At 42.3% G+C, this 25428-nt stretch overlaps 12 protein-coding genes and 1 non-coding gene across 13 annotated transcripts; 9 read left to right on the top strand and 4 right to left on the bottom strand.

The window, feature by feature from the left end:
• Positions 1-39: 39 nt before the first annotated feature.
• Positions 40-2103, bottom strand: VHR1 (transcription factor VHR1; the record flags this gene model as incomplete). The annotated part of the gene is made up of 1 exon (XM_022821431.1): positions 40-2103. One exon carries the CDS (start codon positions 2101-2103, stop codon positions 40-42), a length of 2064 nt encoding a protein of 687 aa, XP_022677793.1.
• Positions 2104-3929: 1826 nt separating this feature from the next.
• On the bottom strand, positions 3930-5594 carry ICL1 (isocitrate lyase 1; the record flags this gene model as incomplete). Its single annotated transcript, XM_022821430.1, has 1 exon — positions 3930-5594. The coding sequence occupies one exon, from the start codon at positions 5592-5594 to the stop codon at positions 3930-3932; it is 1665 nt and encodes a 554-aa protein (XP_022677792.1).
• A 1125-nt stretch (positions 5595-6719) lies between these two features.
• On the bottom strand, positions 6720-6803 carry KLMA_R703. The gene has a single exon. It is a non-coding gene; the product is annotated as a tRNA-Ser (tRNA).
• Positions 6804-7740: 937 nt separating this feature from the next.
• RGI1 (uncharacterized protein) lies at positions 7741-8226 on the top strand (the record flags this gene model as incomplete). Its single annotated transcript, XM_022821428.1, has 1 exon — positions 7741-8226. One exon carries the CDS (start codon positions 7741-7743, stop codon positions 8224-8226), a length of 486 nt encoding a protein of 161 aa, XP_022677791.1.
• Positions 8227-8852: 626 nt separating this feature from the next.
• On the top strand, positions 8853-10607 carry MOT2 (CCR4-NOT core ubiquitin-protein ligase subunit MOT2; the record flags this gene model as incomplete). The annotated part of the gene is made up of 1 exon (XM_022821427.1): positions 8853-10607. One exon carries the CDS (start codon positions 8853-8855, stop codon positions 10605-10607), a length of 1755 nt encoding a protein of 584 aa, XP_022677790.1.
• Positions 10608-10908: 301 nt separating this feature from the next.
• On the top strand, positions 10909-11820 carry SNP1 (U1 snRNP complex subunit SNP1; the record flags this gene model as incomplete). The annotated part of the gene is made up of 1 exon (XM_022821426.1): positions 10909-11820. The coding sequence occupies one exon, from the start codon at positions 10909-10911 to the stop codon at positions 11818-11820; it is 912 nt and encodes a 303-aa protein (XP_022677789.1).
• A 546-nt stretch (positions 11821-12366) lies between these two features.
• ARG56 (bifunctional acetylglutamate kinase/N-acetyl-gamma-glutamyl-phosphate reductase) lies at positions 12367-14946 on the top strand (the record flags this gene model as incomplete). The annotated part of the gene is made up of 1 exon (XM_022821425.1): positions 12367-14946. One exon carries the CDS (start codon positions 12367-12369, stop codon positions 14944-14946), a length of 2580 nt encoding a protein of 859 aa, XP_022677788.1.
• A 440-nt stretch (positions 14947-15386) lies between these two features.
• Positions 15387-15848, top strand: ARC15 (Arc15p; the record flags this gene model as incomplete). The annotated part of the gene is made up of 1 exon (XM_022821424.1): positions 15387-15848. The coding sequence occupies one exon, from the start codon at positions 15387-15389 to the stop codon at positions 15846-15848; it is 462 nt and encodes a 153-aa protein (XP_022677787.1).
• Positions 15849-16087: 239 nt separating this feature from the next.
• Positions 16088-17131, top strand: YRB2 (Yrb2p; the record flags this gene model as incomplete). Its single annotated transcript, XM_022821423.1, has 1 exon — positions 16088-17131. One exon carries the CDS (start codon positions 16088-16090, stop codon positions 17129-17131), a length of 1044 nt encoding a protein of 347 aa, XP_022677786.1.
• Positions 17132-17227: 96 nt separating this feature from the next.
• On the bottom strand, positions 17228-17917 carry EFM4 (Efm4p; the record flags this gene model as incomplete). The annotated part of the gene is made up of 1 exon (XM_022821422.1): positions 17228-17917. One exon carries the CDS (start codon positions 17915-17917, stop codon positions 17228-17230), a length of 690 nt encoding a protein of 229 aa, XP_022677785.1.
• Positions 17918-18274: 357 nt separating this feature from the next.
• Positions 18275-18742, top strand: FIS1 (Fis1p; the record flags this gene model as incomplete). The annotated part of the gene is made up of 1 exon (XM_022821421.1): positions 18275-18742. One exon carries the CDS (start codon positions 18275-18277, stop codon positions 18740-18742), a length of 468 nt encoding a protein of 155 aa, XP_022677784.1.
• A 1365-nt stretch (positions 18743-20107) lies between these two features.
• On the top strand, positions 20108-22747 carry RNR3 (ribonucleotide-diphosphate reductase subunit RNR3; the record flags this gene model as incomplete). The annotated part of the gene is made up of 1 exon (XM_022821420.1): positions 20108-22747. One exon carries the CDS (start codon positions 20108-20110, stop codon positions 22745-22747), a length of 2640 nt encoding a protein of 879 aa, XP_022677783.1.
• Positions 22748-23217: 470 nt separating this feature from the next.
• On the top strand, positions 23218-25188 carry KLMA_70169 (uncharacterized protein; the record flags this gene model as incomplete). The annotated part of the gene is made up of 1 exon (XM_022821419.1): positions 23218-25188. The coding sequence occupies one exon, from the start codon at positions 23218-23220 to the stop codon at positions 25186-25188; it is 1971 nt and encodes a 656-aa protein (XP_022677782.1).
• Between the last annotated feature and the right edge of the window lie 240 nt (positions 25189-25428).

The raw sequence follows: 25428 nt of genomic DNA, 5'->3' as shown, positions 1-25428 counted from the left end.
ATATATAAATATATGTATATATCATTATCTGTAATAGATTTATAATAATGGTTGGAACACAGGTTGAGGCAATCCATTAACAAAGTTTTTTCCATGTTTGTTTGGGATGGATGGTGGGTGAAGTAGAGGGGAGATGGAAGAGTCTTCCTTCTTAATTGTACTGATTGGGGAAGAAATTCTGCTGATTATATTGTCTAAAGTTGTGAGACAAGCTGGGGAAGAAGAAGAATTTTCCGCTGCGACTTGTGACACACTGCTTAAGATTTGTAATCCATTCATAGCGGAGCTTTCATGGCTTGAATTTTGAACAGCAGAGTGGCCCTTTATTTCGAGTACAATTTCCTGGTTCGAGAACCCGTTCAATAGAGATGCCAATTGAGCGTCATCCTTAACAATCTCGTTCTGGTGATAGATAGTTAAAGACGAAAACTTTTCCCTGTTGATTTGGAAAAGGTTGGAACTATTTTCTAATATTTCTTGAATCGTTGGAGCTCCGTTGCTCAAAAGATGAAATACGAATCTTTGTTCCTTTTCGCCAAACTTGATTACCACTTTCTTGTTCATGTCTTTGTTGGCCATTTCTGGCTTTAGTGGCAGAGAAGCAATGACAGCATTCTTGAATGAGTTTGAACCTTGGTTTTTACCCTCGTTACATACCAAGGGGTATTTCTTTAGGATAGAGTCATGGAATATTTCAGTGAGTGGGTAAACACATGGGTCGAAGCCGAAGTCTTTAACGACACTACCGACGATGAAATTGAGAAGTTTGACTCTCCATTCCAAAGGCAACTGGTTCAAGTTTCGTTTTGTTCCGCTGCCGATGAGTTTAATACACATTTCAGATAATGAGTCTGGAGATGATAGTTTGTCATGGATGTAATCTATTGAGTTCATGGACAAGTTGCTGAAGAATTTTTCCAGCACAAATGAGATAGATGATAATAATACATATTGTCCTAACTTCAATAGATTGTTCATTTCGTGGAGGTTTAAGCTTGTAGTTAATTCTGTCAAAGTTTTTGAGTTTTGAATGAAATGCATTAGTTTTTCTCTCAGGAAGAATGGGATAGATTGTTGTTGGGAGGAAGCGTTCTGTTGGTTTTGAGAGATAGATGCAGGTTGGGAAGCTTGTGTTGCGGTCGAATTTGAGCCTGATACCGATGTGCCATCAGAGCCGGCGGCATTTTCTCCCTTTTTGTCATTGGACAGAGCAAGGTTTAGCAACGAAAAGTCGTGAGTCGATAACGCCAAATCCGCCAGACTGTTGTGTTGTTTTGATTCGGTTTCGTTTTTCTGGAGATTTACCGGGCCGGTAGTCAAGTCCTTGATAACGTCTTTCATGAACTCGTCGTAGTTTTGTTTGAAAGTGTTAGAATTGCTGACCTGCTGGTGCAACGACGCATTAGATTTGTAAACCATGCGGATTGGTTTAGGCTGTATGATGGGTACAGTGCCGTGACTCTGTGCCTGGGCCTGGGTCTGGGTCTGGGCTGGGGCTGAACCCGAGCCTAGTAGTGGGGCCTGTAAATGGTGAGCGGACGAAACTGGGGTGGTTGCACGCACAGATGAGCCCGCTATATGTACAGGAGCCGGTGGTGGTGGGATTTGGGACTGAGCCTGGGCATGGGCCTGAGCCTGGGCATGGACCGGAGTCTGGGTCCGGGCCTGAAATTGCGGCTGGACCTGGACCTGGGATATTAGCGAAGACACCATCGAGGGTGCGTTTTGAGAGGAGGAACCTAGCGGAGACGTGGTTCTCGAGATGAGTGAGTCTTCGTCCGAAGTAGCGCTGCTCATTTCCGACCGCCTGGACCTGGTCTTCGTGGACCGTTTCCTGTTCCGTCTCACCGACTGGACCGCAGCAGTGACCAGTTTTTCGAACTCAGAAGACGTGGTTGTTGGATACCCAAACTCGGTTCTTAGAATGTTGGCAATCTGTCTGATATTCTCATCTTGCTCACTAGCCTTGCGCTCACTCAAGTTGAACTTGTCGATCAACTCCAACCGTCTTGACGAAAACTGTTTCCATTTTTTGTCGTCGCTAAAATTGAGCTGTTCTCTAATCCGGTGTGTCGTGCCACTAGGCTTGTGGACTTTGTTCATTACTTCGAAAGGTGGTGTGTTAATGCTATGCTATGTTTCTGTCAAACCACACACATTCACTATTCGGAGCAGCAAATAGTCAGATAGGTGTCGCCTAATGAAAGCTGTGCGTTTGTAGTGGAAACTTGAAACTTGAAACTTGAAACTTGAAAGTAGGAAGTAGGAAGTCAGAGAAAGATATTGTTATACAAATCTCAACAATACACCAACTAATTGTGTTTTGTATAGTAGAATGCAAAGTTTAATGGTAAATGATTAATAAATCGAGAATTGAGTCTGAGTCGTATTCTTTTTTTTTTTTTTTTTGATTTTTCTTTCAACGTCAGATGCCCGATGTCCATATGCCAAAAGAAACTAAACTTCGAGAGGAAAGAAAAAGAATAATGGTGACATATAGAGGCTGACCCAAAGTAGGGTTGGGCGCTGCGCAGTGGCTGAGGCAGGAGACAATGCACGGGCCAGGCCATGATGGGCATTGCATGGCCATGGGGCAGGGCCATAGGTAGGAGGAGCCCATGCATGGGTTTTCCACTCCGAGATCTGAGCCGAATGGAAAGAGCGACAAGAACCTCTCTGCCTAGGTTTTGCCCTGGCTCTGCCTAAGCTCTGCCTAGGTTCTGCCAAAGCGTCGGAAAAGCCTGGGCAGAGGGTAGGCAGAGCTTAGGCAGAGACTGGGCCCAGGGCAGAAAAAAACGTCCTTCCGAGCGTTCTGGTACGCCTCCCCCTGCGGCACCCTCTGCGCGTTTTTCTCGACAAACTCTCGCATCGCATGCCATATCAGTTGATATTGCTGCCTAGCGATGATGATTCGTGGGAGCGCGCTAGCGAGCAACCGAGCGGGGACGATACTCCGAAGCGGTCTGTGGGGAAACACCAGGGGCCCCTGCGGGCCATGTGCGTCGAAAAAGCAATGCAGAGGAAGCACATGGAACGCAAAAGAAACGATTCGCCGAAGCAGAGACGGAGAGGCTGCGCAGATCCTATGCATGTTGTGTTGTTGTTCGTGCAGACGGATGTAGAAGGCGTGCGTTTTTTTTGGTTCTTGCTTTTTTTTTTGGTTTTTTTTTTTGGCACTTTGTGGTACCTTTGTGCGGGCATTGTGTGAATCGGAATAAGAAGAGATGTGAAATAATTTCGGAATTGGGGCCCACGAGAAAGTGGTGTCTGTCCTCTGTGGACAAACTGAGTCTTCCCCGTCCGTCTACTAGTCACGCAAAAGGGCTACTACTATATTGTTTTGTGTGTATTGCCAATGTCTTGCCGTTGCAATGGCCTGCCATTGGGGCAGTGATGTCACATTATTCAGCCCTCGACCCTCGACCCTCGACCCTGGGTTTCTGCAACAGAACCGGATTAAAAGATCCACCACGCACACGCACACACACGTATGTGTCAGGTTCGGATGGCAATTGGTAAATCCGGATTTTCTGGTGGCCCCAGAATTCCTACAACAAACTTCGTTCCCTCCACAGTGTAGTGGGGATTGCTTTTTCCCTCTTTTTTTTTTTTTCTGTTACAGCTGGCTAGCTAGCTAGATCAGCTAGCTCACCTTTTTTGTGTCAAAAAACGTCGGCCGAAGGTCAGGCGATTGATTCACGTCGTAAACAACCCAACCAAAAGTGATTGGCGTGGCCTCAGCCCACCAAATGTAATGCGCCTGTCTGCACTGTCTGCTCATTCTGTCTATATGGATAGAAAGATGATGGATGGATGTGCTTTAATCGTTTGTACATAGGATATAGTATACTCTACATTGTGCGCGCTTTTACATATGTTAGATATAGGTGGGGTACGTACGCTAGGCTGGCAGCCTGGCAATCTGACACCTACTTGAACTGGTCCTCAGTGACACCGTGGCCCATGGCGGCAGTAGCCGCTAGACCTCCCTGGGCCAGTCTCAAAAGACCGTCAATGTACTCGGCCCCAGACCACTTTTGGTGTTTCACCATGTCAATGCCGTTGTCCAACTCCTTCTTTTGGATGTCTTGTGCGTAAGCCTTCATGCCGTACTTGGCAAAGTTTTTCGAGAATTGTTCAATGGCCAAACCGCTTGTGTGAAGACCGGCAAGCGTAATAAACTGCCAGATGTAGCCCAAGTCGCCCAACCTTTGGATAAACGTCTCTTGCTCTTCCACAGACATCGCCTTGGTCCAATTGAACGATGGAGACAAGTTGTAGGCCATCCACTTGCCAGGGAACTTGGCAGTGACGCCCTGCGCAAACTCCTTCGCTTGCTCGTAGTCAGGGTAGTTCGACTCCATCCAGCAGAGATCGGCGTATGGTGCAAAGGCACGCGCACGCATCACAGAACACTGGGTCCCACCTTGGTAGCGGTACAAACCCTCACGGCCACGGGGCAAGTCCCAGTCGAAGAATAGTTCGGTCTCAGACCCCAATAGCTCTTTGGCCAATGCCTGCATTTCGTAGATAGATGACTCGGTCAATGGACCAACCTTGCTGTTGAACTCTTTGATCAACGACTCGCCCTTGCCCGCAGCCCTCACGGCATCGGCAAACGCCTCGTGGAATAGCTTCACGTCAGCCTTGGCCAACCACTTTTTCTCAACAGCTTGCAAATCCTCTGCGGTAGCGCCGTCCAAGATCGCCTTGTTCAGTAACTCGTTCAAAGGCTGGCCCTTTACCTCAGGGTTAGTGGCACCAAGAATGAAGTAGTGGTCCCTCGAGTCCACAGTAGACGAGAGCAATGTAGCTGCCTCGCTATCGGTTCTAGCAACGAGCACAAGATCGGATCCCAACACGTCAGCTGCCATACGACACGTGATCAAACGGTTGATGTGTTCTTGCACTGGGATGACACATCTACCCGCCATGTGGCCACACTTCTTGTTTGTAGAGGTCTGATCCTCGATGTGGATGCCCGCAGCACCTCTCTCGATGAACATCTTGGTGAGCTTGTAAACGGCGGTCAAACCCCCGTGACCAGCGTCGGCGTCAGCAACAATTGGGGTCAAATAGTCAATGATTTCGGACTCTTCGATGGTCCCGTCGCAGATACGCTCCCATTGCTTTCTGTCGTGGAACTGCTGTGCCTTGAACAAATGCTCTACCTTGTTTGGAACAGTGTCCATTGGGTAGTCGGCCAAATCTGGGCCTGGCTCGTTTGAAGTCGAAGCCGTAGAAGAGCATTGCCAGCCAGAAACATATATCGTATCCAAATATTTTGACATTTGAGTAATTTGTACAGGGTCCAACGCACCAAATGTCTTAGAAACAGTTCCGTTCTTGGCGTGCCCTTCAAGAATCTTGTACAATTTCTGGGCCATCAAAGAAGATGGATACACAGTGGGTTGTATAGAACCGCGTCTCTTGGCAATTTCGTAAGCAGAGTAGATACGCTTGGTGTTCTTCCAACGTGGTTGCGACCACCATTTCTCAATTTCGTCCACTTCGTTTTGTAAGAACACTTTCTTTTCTGTAACAGACCCTTTAACAGAGACTGAAATTGCTGGCGATGCTACTGATGGTGACATTCTTCTTCTTGAATATTGTTCGTTTGTATGTTTAGTTTCCAATGTCAGAGCTCTTTTTTCCAATGTGATGCTGGAATCAAAGCTTGATAGTTATTGGTTGTTAGTCTTCTTTCTACAAGATATATTACTATACTACAGAAGTATAGGAGGGAGAGAGACAAGACATACACATCGATTTAGAAACTTGACAAAAACCAGACGTATATTTATACAATTTTCCCCTTACAACCTACAATATCTACTCATGAACTGAAACAAGGTTTAATGGACGAATACGCAATGTTTTAACTATGGGGGCACAGACAAATCAATGTGAGTCGCTCAAATAGAAAAGACCTTTTTTTTTTTTCGGTTACCTGATTTAATTGTATGTTATGCTATTGTTGTTGTTAATTTTTTTTTCGCAAGTCGCAGCAATTTGCATTGCCGAATTCTGACGGAGACAATTTCTAACCGCTAATTATGGCGGGGCCATGGGCTATGGCTGAATCTTAGAACCATGTTTGTCCATTGATCCCTTTTTTTTATCTTTCTTCGGACTTTCACCTGGCACAGTGAAAGCTGAAGGAAAGCCAAAAACCAAGAAGCCAAAAAACCAAAAAGAGATGACAGAAAAAAAAAAAAAATAGAATAAAATTTAATTATTATAGGGAAGTGTGTTCACTACGGGGAAATCCATTAGACCGAGCACGAATGGAGGGGCACATATTAGCATCGCTTCAATGGGGGTGGTGAGGACAAAAAAAAATAAGATGAGCGATTTGGACAAATTATGGAAGCGCTTTCGTAGATAGAAGATAGTCAGCGGATTGAGTCAGTCAGTTTCAGCTCGATGGGCTGGCGGGTAGATAGATAGAGATAGGTATAGGTACCAGAGGTAGGGTAGCACGAGTGTTTTATTTTTCAATAGCTAATAGTACTTGGTCCGAAAAAAGCTAGTTTGTAGGGATTAATGGGAAAGGAGGGCTGATATGTTGGAAATGGCAGACTCATGACGTAGCTAGCACAAGCCAGTGTGTGCAAAATGCATATGTATACGGTATAGCACCCATTACCCGGAAATACAGCACTTTTAACTTAAGAGCTCTTTTCCAGTAAAAAAATAAAAGCTTGAAAAAAATAATAACGACACCAGCAGGATTTGAACCAGCGCGGGCAGAGCCCAACAGATTTCAAGTCTGTCGCCTTAACCACTCGGCCATAGTGCCAAAATTTTCTGTGTTTTAAAGGTGCTTCCCAGGTAAGCTGCCATAGTAAACGGTACCTTTTCAATTCTCTATGGAACTACTTACTACCACCGCCGACTACAAAATGGCATCTATCTACACATACATGTTGGCACCTACATGGCATGTTTTCAAGAAAAGGACAACCACCGGCCACCCCAAAATCCAGCTCTCATTCTCAAAAGTGGCCTCTCTCTATTTACAAGCAACTACAAACCCAGCCCACAACTCTCGACCTCTCGGTACCAACCAACCCAACATATACCCCATGCGTACTGAAACCATAGACAACGGAGAATCCATGGCGTGCCTCTCGCTGCTATGGTGCGGATATTGTCTTCTGATTTTTCAATTCTTCCTTTTTCCCTCAGTCGGAGATCTTTCCCCAGAATTATCGAAAGACCGTGACTGCAAAAAGCAAAAAGCAAATGGGAAAAAATGGTTCACTTATGCGAAGAAACGCGATGGCTTTCGTCAAGGTTGTACAGGTTTCCTTCTGTGTTGTCATGTGCCGTATGCATGGTGGTGTGTTTCCCGGTTTTTTAACTGGTGACACGCGCAGGGTTTTTCCGTAGGCAAATTATGTGTGTAGTATAGTATAGTGGTTGTGGTAGTAATGAGAAAAAGCATCCTATGTGCTATATGTGGATGCCAATGCTGAACTTTGTAAAAGTGTGGATTAGGGTTTAGGGGTGGAACGAAAACAGGAATACGAGTTGGAGAAGGCGACAAAGTATAAATACGGGCTGTGAAATTTCAATTGGAGTAAGCAATAGGAGGCGCCCAGACTATCCCTTTGTATCTTTTAGTATTGTAGTATTCTTGCTTAGCAACACCTCCCATCAATCAGCAGATAAAGCAATTGATTTCAAACAAAACAGCGTCGTATAACATACCAGCCAAACTATCCCCTATAAACAATGACCAAGAAGGATAAAGGACCAAAGTTCACAACAGTCACCACCAAGAGCGGAGAAGTCGTCAAGGTATTTGAGGACTTGGAGTCGTTTGAAACGTTCATCAAGAATGAGACGGAGGATGAAGAATTTGATCACGTGCATTGTCATTTGAAGTACTACCCTCCATTTGTGCTTCATGAGTCGCACGATGACCCAGAAAAGATTAAGGATTCTGCGAACTCGCACTCAAAAAAGTTCGTAAGACACTTGCATCAGCACATTGAGAAGCATTTGCTAAAGGATATCAAGGAGAGGGTTCATTTGCCAGACCTAAAGTTCAAGGATAAGGGTAAGGAGGAGACCTTCGAGCACATTGTATGGAAGTATAACGATGTTGCCCAGTACCACGGTAAGGACTTCGAAATCCATGTCACTGTGGAATGCCACAACGATTCGGCCATCGTGGATGTTGACTACCTCACCACCCCTGTAGTTGCAGCCGCATAAGGATGCAACCCGATTCTACAGTTGGCTAGCTAGCTGCATCTTTCGCAGTTTTATAACTAGGTGATGCCTTCAGCCATCTCAGCGCTAGTTTCGCATGTAACCAAGCTAAGTAAATGTAATTAATGACTTAACGACACGTCTCTTTCTATTCGACCTCAATTATTTCCTACACTAGATGCAAAGATAGTAGCTTACATATGTGTGTATCATGTGTGCCTGTCTTCGTGTTGTATATGCCGTTTGCATAGTAGTCAACCCTGTATTGATTCATGTTCACGTGATATGTTTTTTTCCCCAAGCGAAGGGCAAAAAAATTACCTAAAAATCTTCGAAAGATTAAAATACGTTGTAAGTTAGAATATTCTATTAACAAAACGTTAACAATAGTTGTAACACGGCAAAATAAAGAGTAGAAAAAAGGACCTAACGTTCAATATTGCGATATTTCGATAGTACTAAACATTTCAAGTGCAGTTATTTTATTCGTACAGAGAATTTGATAGTTAGTATAGGGGGTTTTTAAGTCTCTAAACTTCGGATCGCAACTAACACTTAGAAGCATACATAACATACACGACCAAACTGAGAAAAATTATTAATAATACTCCAGAGATATAACACTAATAATGATGACAGCTGCTACAGAGAATCCACATGTTCACCAGAATCAACATGAGATTCAAAAAGCTCTATCTAACTACGACACTTCGTTTTTATCAGATGACGAGGAAGATTTGTGCCCTCTATGTATAGAGCCGTTAGATGTTATGGATAAGCACTTCAAGCCATGTCCATGTGGATACCAGATCTGTCAATTTTGTTACAACAATATTCGTCAGAATCCTGAACTAAACGGCCGGTGTCCAGCCTGTCGTAGAAAATACGATGATGAAAGTGTGGAGTATATCGTTCTTTCTCCAGAAGAGTTGAAGCTTGAACGATCGAAACAGGCCAGGAAGGAACGTGAGCGGAAGCAAAGAGAAAGAGAACGCAGGGAAAACGATACGCATAACAGGAAGCAGTTAGCTGGTATGAGAGTTATCCAAAAGAATTTAGTGTACGTTATTGGATTGAATCCGCCTTACCCATACGAAGAACTACCATCGATCTTGAGATCGGACAAGTATTTCGGCCAGTACGGTAAGATTAACAAGATTGTCATCAACAAGAAGACTGGACACGAGCATCATTCTGTGTCTAGCTCCTCCAGCCACGTTAACTCTGGTTACGGTATATACGTGACATTTTCCAGAAAGGATGATGCAGCTAAATGTATTCAAGCGATTGATGGTATTTATATTGATGGACATCCAGTGAAAGCGGCTTATGGTACAACAAAATACTGTTCATCTTATTTAAGAGGTCAACCATGCCCCAATCCAAATTGTATGTTCTTACATGAACCGGGTGAAGAAGCAGATGCTTTCAATAACTCAAGAAAAGAACACTCCCACCATCCGCATGCACCACCTGCTCTCGCGAAGACTACCACAAGTGCCAGCTCAACACCAAAGTTGGCACACGCTTCACTAAGAACAGAGGATGCAAACTCTATAACAAGTGCTGGATCAAACTCTAAGCCTACGCCACCAGTACTAACCCCTGCACCTGTCCCATCTGGTTCAAACCCATGGGGTATTTCACAAGCGCCAACTCCTGTATCCACTATTTTCAACAAAACTGTCACGTCTACAACATTCCCAACCCTATCCAGCTCTTTGGCAGATGGATCCCATAGTTCAGCACCAGGAACACCAATCAATGCTGGTTCTGCTTCAACAACAAATGCTTCCTCAGGAAATAGTTCTAAGAAGAAAGGTGAGAAGACTTATGAGGATCCATATGATCCAATGGCTACCTGCATTAAATTCCTAGATCAAACCTTTAAGTTTTTGTCTGACATACCGGAGCGTAACTATTCGTTCAATTCAAGCATGCTTAGTGATGAAACCTACAAGAGTTATCCATCATTATTCTCTTTTGATAGAATAACTTGTAGTGAGCAATCGGACAATGTGCTTGGTGCTAAGCTTTGTGATATGCTAGCCATTAAACCTGTGGACCATATGTCATCTCTCTTACCATTTCTTCAAAGTAAAACGACACCTACTGTATTGCCTCCCGGAATTGCTGTGCAACAGCAGCAACAGCAGCAAGTAGTTCAACAACAACAACAACAACAACAGCAGCAGCAGCAACATCAACAGCAGCAGCAGCAGCAGCAGCAGCAGCAACAACAGCAACAGCAACAAATATCATTGCAAATGCAAATGCAAGCTCAACAGGGTATTTCCCATCCAATGATGAACCCACCTCAAAGCAATTCATCTGATCTTCTCAATCAGTTAATTCACGGTAAGAAGCAAACTGCTACTGTATAAAATAGTTATTATATATATATAGATTCAAATATGTGTGTTGTTGTAAACAGTATTTCCCGAAAATAATACATCACTGCTCAACTACGTATTCTTTATTTTTTGACACATTTCTTACATACTTCTTTTTAATGATTATGGTAAAAAAAAAGAACATTAGCATTGAAATGTATTACAACTGTTAATAAAGATTAAATGGTACTGTCCCAATGACAATAAGCGATACTACCATTTTATTTCCCACTGGATCCTGCTATCTATAATCACACACAGGTATATTTATAACCTATCGAACCCTGTTGCAATGAAGCAGCAGACTAAGCAATATAACAGGCATGATGGATTCCACACTTTAACGAAACTTCCGCCAACAGTAACGAAGCTATTTACACAGGGACCACCTTTGAAGCCTTCGAAACTGAAGCTCAAAAAAGCCGAAGAAAGAAAATATATCCTGACAGGTGTCGCAGAACTGCTGCCCGAAGTGTCGAACTATGAAAAGCTCGATTGCAAGATATCTGAAAACAAATATTTAGATGTATATGAAGATGCGATAAACGAATCGCAACGGGAGCAAGAGGCATTGAGGGCGAAACTTCAAGACTGGCACCCAGAATCTGATCCAAATATTTCTAGTGACCCATATCGCACATTATTTGTTGGAAGATTAGACTACTCTGTAGATGAGGTAGCATTGCAGAAGAGTTTTGTCAAATACGGCGAGATAGAATCCTGCAGAGTGGTACGAGACAAAGAGGGCAAGAGCAGGGGATATGGATTTGTACAGTTTGTTAACTACGAGGACTCAAAGCAATGCTTTAGAGACCTGGGTGTGAGACGAGGCATTGAAATAATGGGACGGACTTCAATTGTAGACATTGAAAGAGGCAGAACAGTTAAGTACTTCAAGCCAAGGCGATTAGGAGGCGGCCTGGGAGGTAGAGGATATCAAAAGAAGCAACTGATGAACAAACTAAGTACCCCAGCATCATCTGGCGCTCCACTCGGTATGACCAGAAGAGTACCCAGAAGACACGATACATACGAAGGAAGAGGTTCTCTTCCACCCCAGTCGAGATATCCTGCATCTGGCGCACCCTTAACAACCCCACCTGTACCGCCGTACCAAAAACCTGCAAGTTCGAGCTACAGATCAAGAAGAGACAGGTCTCGTCATCAGCCATCTAACAGCTCCGATGATGCTCTTATGTACTAGATGGTGTAATATCACGTGATCACAATATCACTAAAAAATAGCATAGAAATCTCTTTCTCTCTTTCCCTCTATATCTATCCGCACTGCACTAATTGCAAGTCACATGTGCAGTGCTATCGTCACAAGTATCAAATACTTCAACAATTTCAGAAAGAATTCAGTGTTCATTGATGGGCGTTCCGCTACAAATCCCTACACCAATAGTGGACTCCTACCATATTTCTCACTCTTCTTCTGTGAGTCCTTCGATGAGTCTTACTATGAGTAATTTCATGAAAATTTTTGAAAAAAAAAAAAAAGCCCAACCTGAGGCATTCCACATATAAAAAAGTGGACCTAATTCGCTAAGTACTTCCATTAGGTATCATTTCCATTTTGTGAGTGTATTTACTGTTATTTGGTGCAGGGCTACTTAGTTTTGGCGTTAGAGGATCATCTCATCAAAGCTTAGAGCTTCATAAAGGGTTTTAAGGGGAGAGTTTGATAGTAGTCATCGTTTCGTTAGCCATAGTCAAGTCTGATTAGCAGTAATCATCATAATCATCGATGTGTGCCGCACCAGCCAAATTATTGGTTTCAATGAAGGGTCTTAACCCTTCTCGTTTGAGCCAAGTAACTTCCATATTATCAAGATATTCTGCTACAGCTTCGTTACCTAAGAAGAGGGTTGGGTATTCAAGAAGATTTATCACTAGCTCGAACGGAGTTGGGTCTACAGGCACCAGATCTACCGTGATCCAGTTATTAAATAACATTGGATCTAAAAGGGAGGTTGAACAATATTTGAAGTATTTCACTTCTGTGTCTCAACAGCAATTCGCTGTTATCAAGGTTGGGGGTGCTATAATTAGTGACAATCTTCAAGAGTTAGCTTCATGCCTTGCGTTCTTGTACCACGTTGGATTGTATCCAATTGTGTTACACGGTACAGGCCCACAAGTTAATGGTAGACTTGAGGCTCAGGGTATTGAACCAGACTACATTGATGGTATTAGAATCACTGATGACCACACAATGGCTGTTGTCAGAAAGTGTTTCTTGGAACAAAACTTGAAATTGGTTACCGCATTGGAACAGCTTGGTGTTCGTGCCAGACCAATCACCTCCGGAGTATTCACTGCGGAATATTTGGATAAGGAAAAGTACAAATTGGTCGGGAACATTACTTCTGTTGCTAGAGACCCTATTGAAGCCTCCATCAAAGCTGGTGCTCTTCCAATTCTAACTTCATTAGCTGAAACTGAATCAGGCCAAATGTTGAATGTTAATGCGGATGTTGCAGCTGGTGAATTAGCAAGAGTTTTCGAGCCATTGAAGATTGTTTACTTGAACGAAAAGGGTGGTATCATAAATGGTAGCACTGGAGAAAAGGTCTCTGTTATCAATTTGGACGAAGAATACGATGACCTCATGAAACAAAGCTGGGTTAAGTTCGGTACCAAGTTAAAGATCAAGGAAATCAAAGAACTTTTGGACTTCCTTCCAAGATCTTCCTCCGTTGCTATCATCAACGTTCAAGATTTGCAAAAGGAGTTATTCACTGATTCCGGTGCCGGAACTTTGATCAGAAGAGGTTATAAACTAATTCAAAGATCCTCTTTGACCGAATTCCCTTCACCAGATGCTTTGAGAGATATCTTGCAAAGAGACCCTGAAATTCAAGCTGGTAACCAATCCGTGGCTTCTTATTTGAAAGAACTAAGTGAATCCACTTTCACTTCTTACGCTGATGAACCTCTAGACGTACTTGCGGTTGTTAAGACAAACTCTTCCGTTCCAAAGCTTGACAAGTTCTTGTCTTCTAAGACAGGCTGGTTGAACAATGTCACTGATAATGTGTTCAGTGCTTTGAACCGTGACTTCCCAGCTTTGCAATGGATTGTCAATGAAGATGATGCCAATATTGCATGGCATTTCAACAAATCGGATGGTTCTTACCTAAAGAATGGAAAGGTATTATTTTGGTATGGTATCGATGATTTGGAGACTGTCTCCAAATTAATCAGCGAGTTTACAAAAGACTTGGCATCAACTGGACACGGTTCTACGTCCAATGGCTCTACAAGTGGGGTATTTGCCAATGGTCAATCATCAAGAGCTTACTCTACCAAGGCAAGATCTGCTCCTAAGGTAGAAGGCACTAACCAGGCTCCACGCAAAGTTGCATTGATTGGTGCAAGAGGTTATACTGGTCAAAATTTGATTTCCTTGATAAACTCCCATCCCTACCTGGAACTATCTCACGTTTCTTCTCGTCAAAATGCTGGTAAGAAGTTAGAAGGCTATACCAAATCTGAAATCATCTATTCAAATTTACAAATCGAAGACATCAAGAAATTGGAAACTGAAAATGCTGTTGACGTGTGGGTTATGGCTTTGCCAAACAAAGTTTGCGAGCCCTTCGTTGAAGCAATTGAATCTGTAGCTGAAGGTAAATCGAAAATTGTCGACCTTTCTGCGGATCACAGATTCGTGCCTGAAACCGAATGGGCATATGGATTACCAGAGCTCAACAACAGGGATGCAATTGCTAACGCTAAGAAGATCGTTAACCCCGGCTGTTACGCTACTGGTGCCCAAGTTGCAATTGCCCCATTAGTCGAATTTATCACAGGTTTACCAACGGTGTTCGGTGTCTCTGGCTATTCCGGTGCTGGTACTACACCATCTCCTAAAAATGATCCAAAGTTCTTAAACAACAACTTAATTCCTTACTCTTTGACAAACCACATCCACGAACGTGAAATCTCTACTCGTTTAGGACTAGAGGTTGCATTCATCCCACACGTTGCCCAGTGGTTCCAAGGTATTTCTCACACTATTTCTATTCCAATCAAGAAGAACTCTCTAACATCCGAACAGATTAAGACTTTGTACCAAGAATTTTATGCCAATGAGAAGTTGGTTCATGTTGCTGACGATATCCCACTAGTTAAAGATGTTTCAGGCACACACGGCGTAGTCGTTGGTGGTTTCAAAGTGAACGATGCCGGTGACCGTGTTGTCGTTTGCGCCACAATAGATAACTTGTTGAAGGGTGCTGCCACCCAATGTCTACAAAATATCAACTTGGCCCTAGGATACGGCGAGTACAGTGGTATTCCAGATAACAAGATCATCCAATAGGTGAGAATAAACTGACTACATGGATACAGACGTTAATATTGTCCATCATCTTTTATAAACACTATATAATAAAGCATCAATATATTTAATAAGATTTTCCCTATCGTACTATAGACTCTCTAATAGATCTCGCGTACCCATCGTTATGCTGCTAGATACTACCATCTATCTGTAAGCCTGATATATGTATGATCTTTACCTTACCGCCTGCTATATATAAATAACATTTATACGTTACCCGGATAATCATTACCCGACCTTCTCCTATTAGTAGGAAATCGAAACCTTTTCTAGAGGAACAAGCCTTTAATAAAGATAAAGAGCCTTATATTCAGCTTAGGTGGTGAAGTAAGTAGGAACCACGACTTTGTGAGTTTATCTATATATAAATCAACGAAGCTTGTTTACCTTGAGACTCAAAGCTCGAAGCAAATTTCATTATGGAGGATTGGAGAAGAATTGACATCGATGCTTATGACCCTGAAAGTGGAAGATTGACAGTGGAGGACCTAAAGCCACCCTACTCACATCTCCTAACACTACAGGAACTACAACCAGCTATTCAGCAATTACGTGCTTATGCTGCTTCAGGCGATTTCGTTTCCGCAGTTCAGGTTTTCACGAGTGAACCACCATACAGTGCAGATGAACAAGCAAAATCACAGTACTTTTTTGGTGTGTTAGAAGTACTAACCCAGGTTAGACAAGCCGATATCGCCAACATAATCAAGCAATTGGATGCCAAGCAACAGGATGTATTGGTAAAATATCTCTACAAGGGCATGTCGATACCGGAAGGCCAAAAACATGGCGGTATTCTTCTCGCATGGTTCGAAAAATTGACTCAAGCCTCAGGTGTAAACCCAATTGTGCACTATCTCTCAGATAGAAGAACTGTATAGGTAACTAAAATGTATTACGAAATCTAAATTTATATCTACACTTTTCCTAAGCAACCTAGGATAGCTTCTATGTTGTGCTCTTTCTATATACGTCACCTTTAGTACTTGCATTGGATATTTTTCTGTCAAAAATCTTTGCAATGAGGAAACTTACCGTTACTATTACAGTAATAAAATAACTAAAAAAGGGTTCAGATGGAAGCAGCACAACCACTGTGACACCTTAGGACCCTTATAAAATGCCAGAACTTGCGAAAGATACGAAGAAGCGCGAGCTCAAAGAGGAACACTCCTCTTCTGAAGGTCCAGAAACACAAAATAAAAGGGCCAAGGTAGAGCAAGCAGAGAAACAAGAGCAACAGGAAGAGGCAAACAAGGAAGACGCAGAAAGCTCCAAGGATGACTCGGAGACGGTAGAAAAGTCTGAAGGAGAATTGAGGGAAGTATCCAAACCAGAAGAAACCAAGAAGGATGTCACGGAGGAAGTTAAAAACAAAGATGAGGCCGAAGTTGAGACTAAAGATGAGGCTAAAGACGAAGCTAAAGACGAGGCCAAAGACGAAGCTAAAGACGAGGCCAAAGACGAGACCAAAGAGAAAAAGCCTGCTTTTGGACAGTCTTCCAGCTTCTCAATGGGTTTTGGGGCAGCCTCCAAGCCATTTGGCTCATCTACACCATTTTCTAGTGGATTCGGTGCGGTTAAGAAAACTACAGACGATAAGGATGCTGGAAAACCTAGCTCCGGATTCTCTTTTGGTGCAGGCCTATCCTTTGGTGCAGGGTTCAAAGCAGCAAAAGTTGAATCGAAGGAAGATGATAAATCTGGGAATGAAACACGATCCGTATCTGATACCAAAGAAAGCACATCAACTCCAATTACTGAGCCAATTGTTAAACTCACAAAACAAGAAATCAAGTCTGGAGAGGAAACTGAGGAATCGTTGTTCCAAACGAATATCAAATTATACCAATTGACTGATATAAAAGAAGGATGGAAGGAAAGAGGTGTCGGTACACTCCATCTCAATAAGGATAAAAACTCCGAAAAGGCTAGAATCATCATGAGATCGCGTGGATTATTGAAGGTCGTTTTGAATTTGCCATTGGTGAAAGGGTTCTGCATCAAGAAGGGTTTCCCGGGCTCTCTGCATGGCGATAAATTTGTCAGAGTAATTACAGTTGATGAAAACAAACTTCCCGTACAGTATGCTCTTAGAACTGCTAAGCCCGAGATAGCTGATCAGCTTTATGATTTAATGACTGAACATGTACCGGAAAATTAATCAATTACTAGACCCGATATATATATATATATAAACTTTTATTTTGTTCATTAATATAAGTAGCAAACCCAAGCAAACAAATAATTGTTTTATTTCCTATAGTTTAACGAATGCCACACTGCAGATTGGAGTACCTTTAACACCACCAAACTCAAACACCGGGTATGGTATGGATTTCCATTTTTTTAATGAATCTGTTTCAATGATCTTTATTAGTTCATCTTCTGTGAAGTTACAGGAAGTGATCAAAAAGACACTGTTTTTGCTTAAAAGCTTTTCTATAACCTTGGGGTATAAATCAACCACAGTTTTCCCATGGCTGAATTTGATACCGCTCAAGGCGATGGCATCTAGAGTTCCCTTATCTAATACAATGTCAAAAGTCCCTGGAGCCCATTCATCACTAAATATATCAGCAGCTTCAAATTTGACGTTCTCCTTATCACTATACTTCGTTTCCAGAATTTCATTGGCGAACTCTACCGATTTTTCGGAATAATCAACACCAACCATCTTCCCATTAAATCCTTCTTCTAGCAAACTGAATAAAAGATGTCCATTTCCGGTCCCAAGATCAATCATCGTGCTATCTTGTTTAATCTCATATTCCCCCAAATTGTCAAGTAGAAACTCCACCATTTTTTCCTCTGCATCATTGTCCGCGAACCAGCATTCTCCTAGGTCCTCAGGATTTTCCTCGAAATTCCTCTTCTCTAGAGAATAGAAGTCATCCCAATACTCTTTGGTCCCCAATTTAGAGGTATTCAACTTAGTAGTATCCTCCATATTGTCCTGTTGTTATATATATCTGTCTATTCGCCGATGCTCCCGTAGAAACTGTCAAATGGAAGCTCTTAATCGCCCAACCAACAAACTTTCACTTCCTTTTAAATTTGCTGCGATGAGCTTTTCGAAATTCACTGATGTTTCGCCTTATTGTTGCTCATCTGAATTTTTTCATGTTTCAAGAAAAGACAGCTGTAGCTAATATCTAGCTTTGCTGCGATAACTCACATGCACCAGAAAAAATAAAAGTGGATGAGGCAGGAATAGAGAATACTAGGACCACACCGTTAGCCTGTTATTAAAGAGTACATCTAGAGACCTACCACAATAGCGAAAGCAGTAACAGAAAAAAAGCACATGACGAACATTAACTACTTACCTGAATTAGAAAGTTCCTACTCTGCTTTGTCAAGCGAACAAATCGAGATTTTAAGGCAGCAGGTGCTTAATGAGGGCGGTGAGATAGCATCCGTACAATCGAGGTTCAACTACGCATGGGGTCTCGTCAGATCAGTAGAAAAAGAGGACCAGATGCTTGGGGTGAAGTTGCTAACTGATATATACAAGGAATCTCCGATGAGAAGACGAGAATGCCTATACTACCTTACGATCGGATGTTACAAATTGGGCGAATATTCCACAGCGAAAAGGTACGTTGATGTGCTAGTGAGCCACGAGCCAGAGAACCAGCAGGCACGTGTGCTACAGACTGCAGTTGAGGATAAGATCAATCGCCAGGGCTTGAAGGGAATTGCAATGGTCAGTGCGGGAATTGCCATTGGTGCCACTACGATAGGTCTTCTCTTCAGAAACAGGAAACGTTGAATGGAATCCCATTGCCCATCACGAATGCACCAACAAACAGTAGTGGTTCAGATGTCTGAGCATCTGGATGACGTTTCGTGTAAATAATGACCTATACATAAACGATCGTTTTCTATTACATCCTGGCAGCTAGCCAAGTTACGCAATGCAATATTCACACAATAAACAAGAAGTTAAAAACTTATCTATCTACACCAGGTTCTCGTTTACGTTTACCTTTCATATGCAGGTGGTTTGGGTAGGAATTGTAGTCCGATCTGACCTACCTGCACGCATTGCCTCTTTTTGTCCGTGCCAGACGGAAATCTACGTGCACAAAAAGAATAATAACCTTTTTTTTTTTTTTTTGGCTGGATACTCGAGTCACGTGACACTAACTTCTACCAAAGCTAATCATCACCCAGACACCCTAAGGAGATACATGCCTTTGATTTTTTTTTTTTTTTTTTTTTGGTTTTTCCCTTTTCTTCTTCCGCAGAGCCAGCATTCATTGCGCACGCCTGCTTGCCTGTCAGCCTGCCTCACCACGTTAAGAGAGCGTGCGTGCTCTGTACGCTTCTTGAACAATCTATGCATCTGTATTGGGAATGGTGCTAGGGTGCTCGTACCAAGATGTCAACCCACATTTGCCAAAACCAAACCGCAACTGCATTGCAACACGTTATCGTCGCTCCGCTCTCCCTTACAAGAAGCCCTTAAAGGAATGCCTAGCATCAAAAGAGACAGCTCCGCAGCTGATCTGGGTGGGGGAGGGGGGTTACGCGTTCTTGTGGAGTTTTCCGTGCCCTTTTTGTTTACATTTTGATCAAAACGCGTAACGCGTAACGCGTAAATATAATTTCTTTATCTTAACTTTTCAATTTTATAATTACTTTTCTTTAGTTCGGACGTAGAAAAACTCGTACAAAAACACCAAGACCTCGGAGCGGCAAGCAGCATGCGGTAAACACGTTAATTAATAAACGCGTTTTACTGCTGAAATACATTGCAATAAAAACGCGAAAAAAAAAAATTTCACCCGTCTTTTTGACAAATGCACTAGTGAGTTTGGCGTAACACAGACGGAGCTGCTTTGCTCTCTGGGATCTTAGCTCTTGCTGGTTAGTTTATCATACATATATATATACCTTGGTTGACGCGTCCATTCCTTGTTCTTTGGTCTGTCTCTCTATATCATTATAAACTCATTCACGAATACTATATACTATTCGTTTCAAGAAGAGTGAGAAAGATCATACCGAACACACAGGGTGGTATTGAAAAGACTAGAAAGAGGATTAACGCAATCACATACTAGTGGAAATCAATAGCTAGAGCCACACACTATCCTCTCGTTTATTCTTTTCCTTCTAAGTCAGATTTACAATGTTTGTATACAAGAGAGATGGCCGTAAAGAGCCGGTTCAATTCGACAAGATCACTGCGCGTGTGTCTCGTCTTTGCTACGGACTAGATCCAAGGCACATCGATGCTGTGAAAATCACACAGCGTATTATTTCTGGTGTTTATGAAGGTGTAACGACTGTTGAATTAGATAACTTGGCTGCTGAAACATGTGCCTACATGACCACCATTCACCCAGATTACGCTACTTTGGCCGCTAGAATTGCCATTTCTAACTTGCACAAGCAAACCACGAAGCAGTTTTCGCAAGTGGTCGAAGACTTGTACAGATGGGTCAACCCAAAGACTGGTATTCACTCGCCTATGATTTCGGATGAGGTGTATGACATCGTCATGGAGAACAAAGATACTTTGAACTCTGCGATTGTCTACGACAGAGATTTCCAATTCAACTACTTCGGTTTCAAGACCTTGGAACGTTCTTACTTGCTAAGAATCAACGGTAAGGTTGCTGAACGTCCTCAACACATGATCATGAGAGTGGCTGTCGGTATCCACGGTAGAGATATTGAAAAGGTTTTGGAAACTTACAACCTAATGTCTCTAAGATACTTCACACACGCTTCGCCTACACTTTTCAATGCTGGTACTCCTCATCCACAAATGTCATCATGTTTCCTAGTGGCCATGAAGGAAGATTCCATTGAAGGTATTTACGACACTTTGAAGGAATGTGCCATGATCTCTAAGACCGCTGGTGGTATTGGTTTGCACATTCACAACATTCGTTCTACCGGTTCTTACATTGCTGGTACTAACGGTACTTCTAACGGTATTATTCCAATGATTCGTGTTTTCAACAACACTGCCCGTTACGTTGACCAAGGTGGTAACAAGAGACCTGGTGCCTTCGCCTTGTACATCGAGCCATGGCACTCAGATATCTTCGACTTCGTCGACATCAGAAAGAACCACGGTAAGGAAGAAATCCGTGCAAGAGACTTGTTCCCAGCACTATGGATCCCAGATCTTTTCATGAAGAGAGTCGAGAAGAACGAAGATTGGACTTTGTTCTCTCCAAACGAAGCACCAGGCTTACCAGATGTTTACGGTGATGAATTTGAAGCATTGTACGAACGTTACGAGAGAGAAGGCCGTGGTAGAAAGACTGTCAAGGCTCAAAAGTTGTGGTACGCTATCTTGGAAGCTCAAACCGAAACTGGTACCCCATTCATGCTATACAAGGATGCTTGTAACAAGAAGAGTAATCAAAAGAACTTGGGTACTATCAAGTCTTCGAACTTGTGTTGTGAAATCGTTGAATACTCTAACCCAGAAGAAACCGCTGTTTGTAACTTGGCTTCTATCGCTTTGCCAGCGTTCATTGAAATATCAAACGATGGTAAGACTCAAACCTACAACTTCAAGAAGTTGCACGATATCTCTAAGGTTTTGACTCGCAACTTGAACAGAATCATTGACCGTAACTATTATCCAGTTGAAACTGCTAGAAGATCAAACATGAGACATAGACCTATTGCATTGGGTGTTCAAGGTTTAGCCGACGCTTTCATGATGCTACGTTTGCCATTTGACTCTGAAGAAGCAAAGAGATTGAACGTCCAAATCTTTGAAACTATCTACCATGGTGCTTGTGAAGCCTCCATGGAATTGGCAAAGGAAGAAGGTCCATATGAATCTTTCCCAGGCTCTCCAGCATCTGAAGGTAAGTTACAATTCGATCTATGGGGTAAGACCCCAACTAACCTATGGGAATGGGATAACTTGAAGGCTGAAATCAAGCAACACGGTCTAAGAAACTCTTTGTTGCTCGCTCCAATGCCAACCGCTTCTACATCCCAAATCTTGGGTTACAACGAGTGTTTCGAGCCATACACTTCCAACATGTACTCTCGTCGTGTGTTATCTGGTGAATTCCAAATCGTCAACCCTTATTTGCTACGTGATTTGGTTGATTTGGGTATTTGGGATGAAGCTATGAAGTCCCATATCATCGCTGATAATGGTTCTATCCAAAACTTGCCAAACATCCCACAAGAGCTAAAAGATTTATACAAGACTGTTTGGGAAATATCGCAAAAGCACATTATCGATATGGCCGCTGACCGTGCTGCTTATATCGATCAATCCCAATCGTTGAACATTCACATTCGTGCCCCAACTATGGGTAAGTTGACTTCCATGCATTTCTACGGATGGAAGAAGGGTTTGAAGACTGGTATGTACTACCTAAGAACTCAAGCTGCATCTGCCGCTATCCAGTTCACTATTGACAAGGCTGTTGCAGAACAAGCTTCTCACAGTGTTGTTGATCTCTCAAAACTTTCTCGTCCTGTTTATGTCCCACAAGCAGTTGACATGAACGACAATTCGGCTATTATCCCCGTTGTCGATGCATTCAAGGAGCCTTCCCCAACCCCATCAACAGATGACTCTGTCGTCAACAGTGTTGCCTCGTTAAAAATCGAGGACTCTCAACCAGTCACCCCTATCACCCCGGTAGAGCAGGCCAAGGATATTAAAGAAAATAAGCAAGAAACTACCGCTACGACTGACACTAGCGAATTTGACATCTTCAACTCAAAGGTCATCGCCTGTGCTATTGACAACCCAGAAGCTTGTGAAATGTGTTCCGGATAGACACATTGCATAGAAATAACTTCTAAAAGATCATTTCATTTAAACCGCACCACCTTTATTTTTAATTTAAAGTTGTCACAAGGTCTTCATTTCTCGGCTGTTATATCAATACCTGATGTTTTTAATATAACGACCAATTCTCTCAGCACTAATGCTTTCTACTTATTATTTTTCCTTTACTTTATATCTTTTGTTGGTGTTTATTGCTACGGTACCCTTTATAATATAAGTATGTGTTCTATCACTATTTACACCTTCTGTATATGTAACTTAATTTCTCCGATACGTTAAATGATCCACCAAAGATCTTGAAAAAAAAAATACACAATATGTGCACTTCTTTCTAAGCTTCCATTGACAACATTTAATGGGTTAGAGAGAAGACTGGAGAGGAAGTGAGCTATAAAGGGAGCCATTACGTTGCGTTATCGCCGCCATAGCAGACCTTCAATTGAACTAGAGTCACAGCAATGGATATGGAGGGGTCAGAACATCCAGCTGTGATGCAGCACACCGATGAAGAGATGCAGTTCTATGAAATGCATGATATGACGTCTACTGATCATATAAATAAAAGTACTGAGGAATCAAATGAACTCTCTAGAGAGCTTAGACCAATGGATAGTAGAAGTATTTGGGAGAAGATATGGTATGGGCCGCTTAATCCTGAGGATAAACCTCCAAGGTTTTTTTTACGATGGAAAACATTAAAATATATTGATGAACTACCAGGCCGGTTTAATGATTCTGTTATAGGCAGTAGCACTTTGCTACGTTACGGTGCATTAACAGTATATACGACTATATGGATGCTTATTGTTTCTGCGATACTCTTTCCATATCTTCTTGTTCCACCAAAGTTCGAACCGAACAATGACTCTTCGGCTGTTACAATCATTCCTTTAACCTGTACCCAGTCATTAAAGGATTGGAAAGGTGACAACAATGCATGTGGCTTAAATGCAGAACTATGTAATATTAATTCACAAAAAGACGTCTTCGTACGATGCCCTGCATTTTGTGACAGGGCATGGATATATTCTGCACAGACTGTGGGAGACCACAGAGTCAAATATACAGAGTATAATATTGGCGGTGGGCCAATCAAGGATGGAGATAAACGTTCCCTACCATACCGTGGTGATTCTGCCGTTTGTTCCAGCGCGTATCATTCGAAACTGATTTCTGGATTCTCTGGAGGCTGCGTTAAAGTTTCGAAATCTGGTGCTCACAGTTCATTCCCTTCGGGAAAAGGTAAGTCTGGGTGGTCTGTTCCTTTCGACTCTTTCTTCCCAGCATCTTTCTCTTTTACGGAAATCAGAGATGGCATAACATCTGGCTGTTATGATCCTAGATGTCTTATCATGATTCTAAACATACTATTTTCATTGCCAATATTTTATCTTTACGAATCGATCATTGGGTATTGGACTATTACCATAGCAGGATTTTGGACCCTCTTACTGATATTCGATCCTCCTATCCTTACTGATCCCAGTAAGCCTAGTACAGTAGCAGAATTGATAAGCATTGGTTTTGAAAGATTATTACCATTGTGTTTCATTCTCTACGTTATCTGGAGAGCTGCAGTTAAGAGAACGCTACAGGATGGTTCACCTCTTGTCAAAATTACACTGTGGTTCCCAACTTTTTGGTTAGGTGTCATGAACAATGTTACCTTTGACAGATTGCCCGTGGATAGACTCACGTTAAAAGATCTTAAAGAATTAGCTGGTGCACTAATAGCTGTTGGATCTATAATTACTACCATTCTTATTTGTGCGGTAATTCAAGCATACTCCATTTGGAAATCGGGACGTTTTGCAAAATACTTCAAATGCTTGGTCGCCGTGGTGGCAGGTATCTACGTTTTAACATTGTTACCAGGTCTTACCTTGAGAATACATCACTATATCCTCGGGATGACCCTAGTAATGTTTTGCTCCTCCAGAGGAGCCTCTGCTTACTTGTTCCAAGGAATTTTGATCGGTTTAGTTATTTCAGGTGTTGGAACATGGGGTTTTGCAAGCATTGTTGAAACAAACATATCTCTACTACGTGGAGAAGCTGGTGCATCTTTCGTGCCTCCCGTTTTTGTATTCAATAATTCGGAACCTCACATTGTTTCATGGCACCCAAGAAACGCTTCACACGTCCCACCGAAAATGGATGGCTACTCTCTTCTAATAAATGACGTGGAAAGATATGTTGGCAATGCGACCCATTTGGATCTAGACTGGTTAATCACTGAGAATCAATCTTTTGGTGAGCTATTGAACAATTCTATAACCAATTCCGAAAACCATTCATTGCCTCTATATTTAAGAATAGCCCATACAAGCACAAAGAACCCAACAAAAGACGTTGGGGATTATACAAATGCAGCCATACTACAATGGCCAGAAGGGGTATGGCAGGATCCACCTCCTGGGGTTAGTTAGAATACCATAAACACATTACATATACAATCATACATATATATTACAATGCCTTCCCTTTAAATATAACACATACTGTTGTAATGATTGATGTTCAAAGGTTTTTTTTTATTTATATCAAAAAAATAAAATAGGATTCTCTTACGAAGGAAAGAACAAAGTAACAAATAATTGTTTTAATGAAGATTGTGATACCTGGATGACAGGCTTTCTTAAAATTACGAGTACTTACTAGAAATTAAA

This window comes from Kluyveromyces marxianus, chromosome 7, assembly GCF_001417885.1.
Source record: "Kluyveromyces marxianus DMKU3-1042 DNA, complete genome, chromosome 7".
NCBI lineage: Eukaryota > Fungi > Ascomycota > Saccharomycetes > Saccharomycetales > Saccharomycetaceae > Kluyveromyces > Kluyveromyces marxianus.
This window is presented reverse-complemented; position numbering and strand designations above follow the sequence as displayed.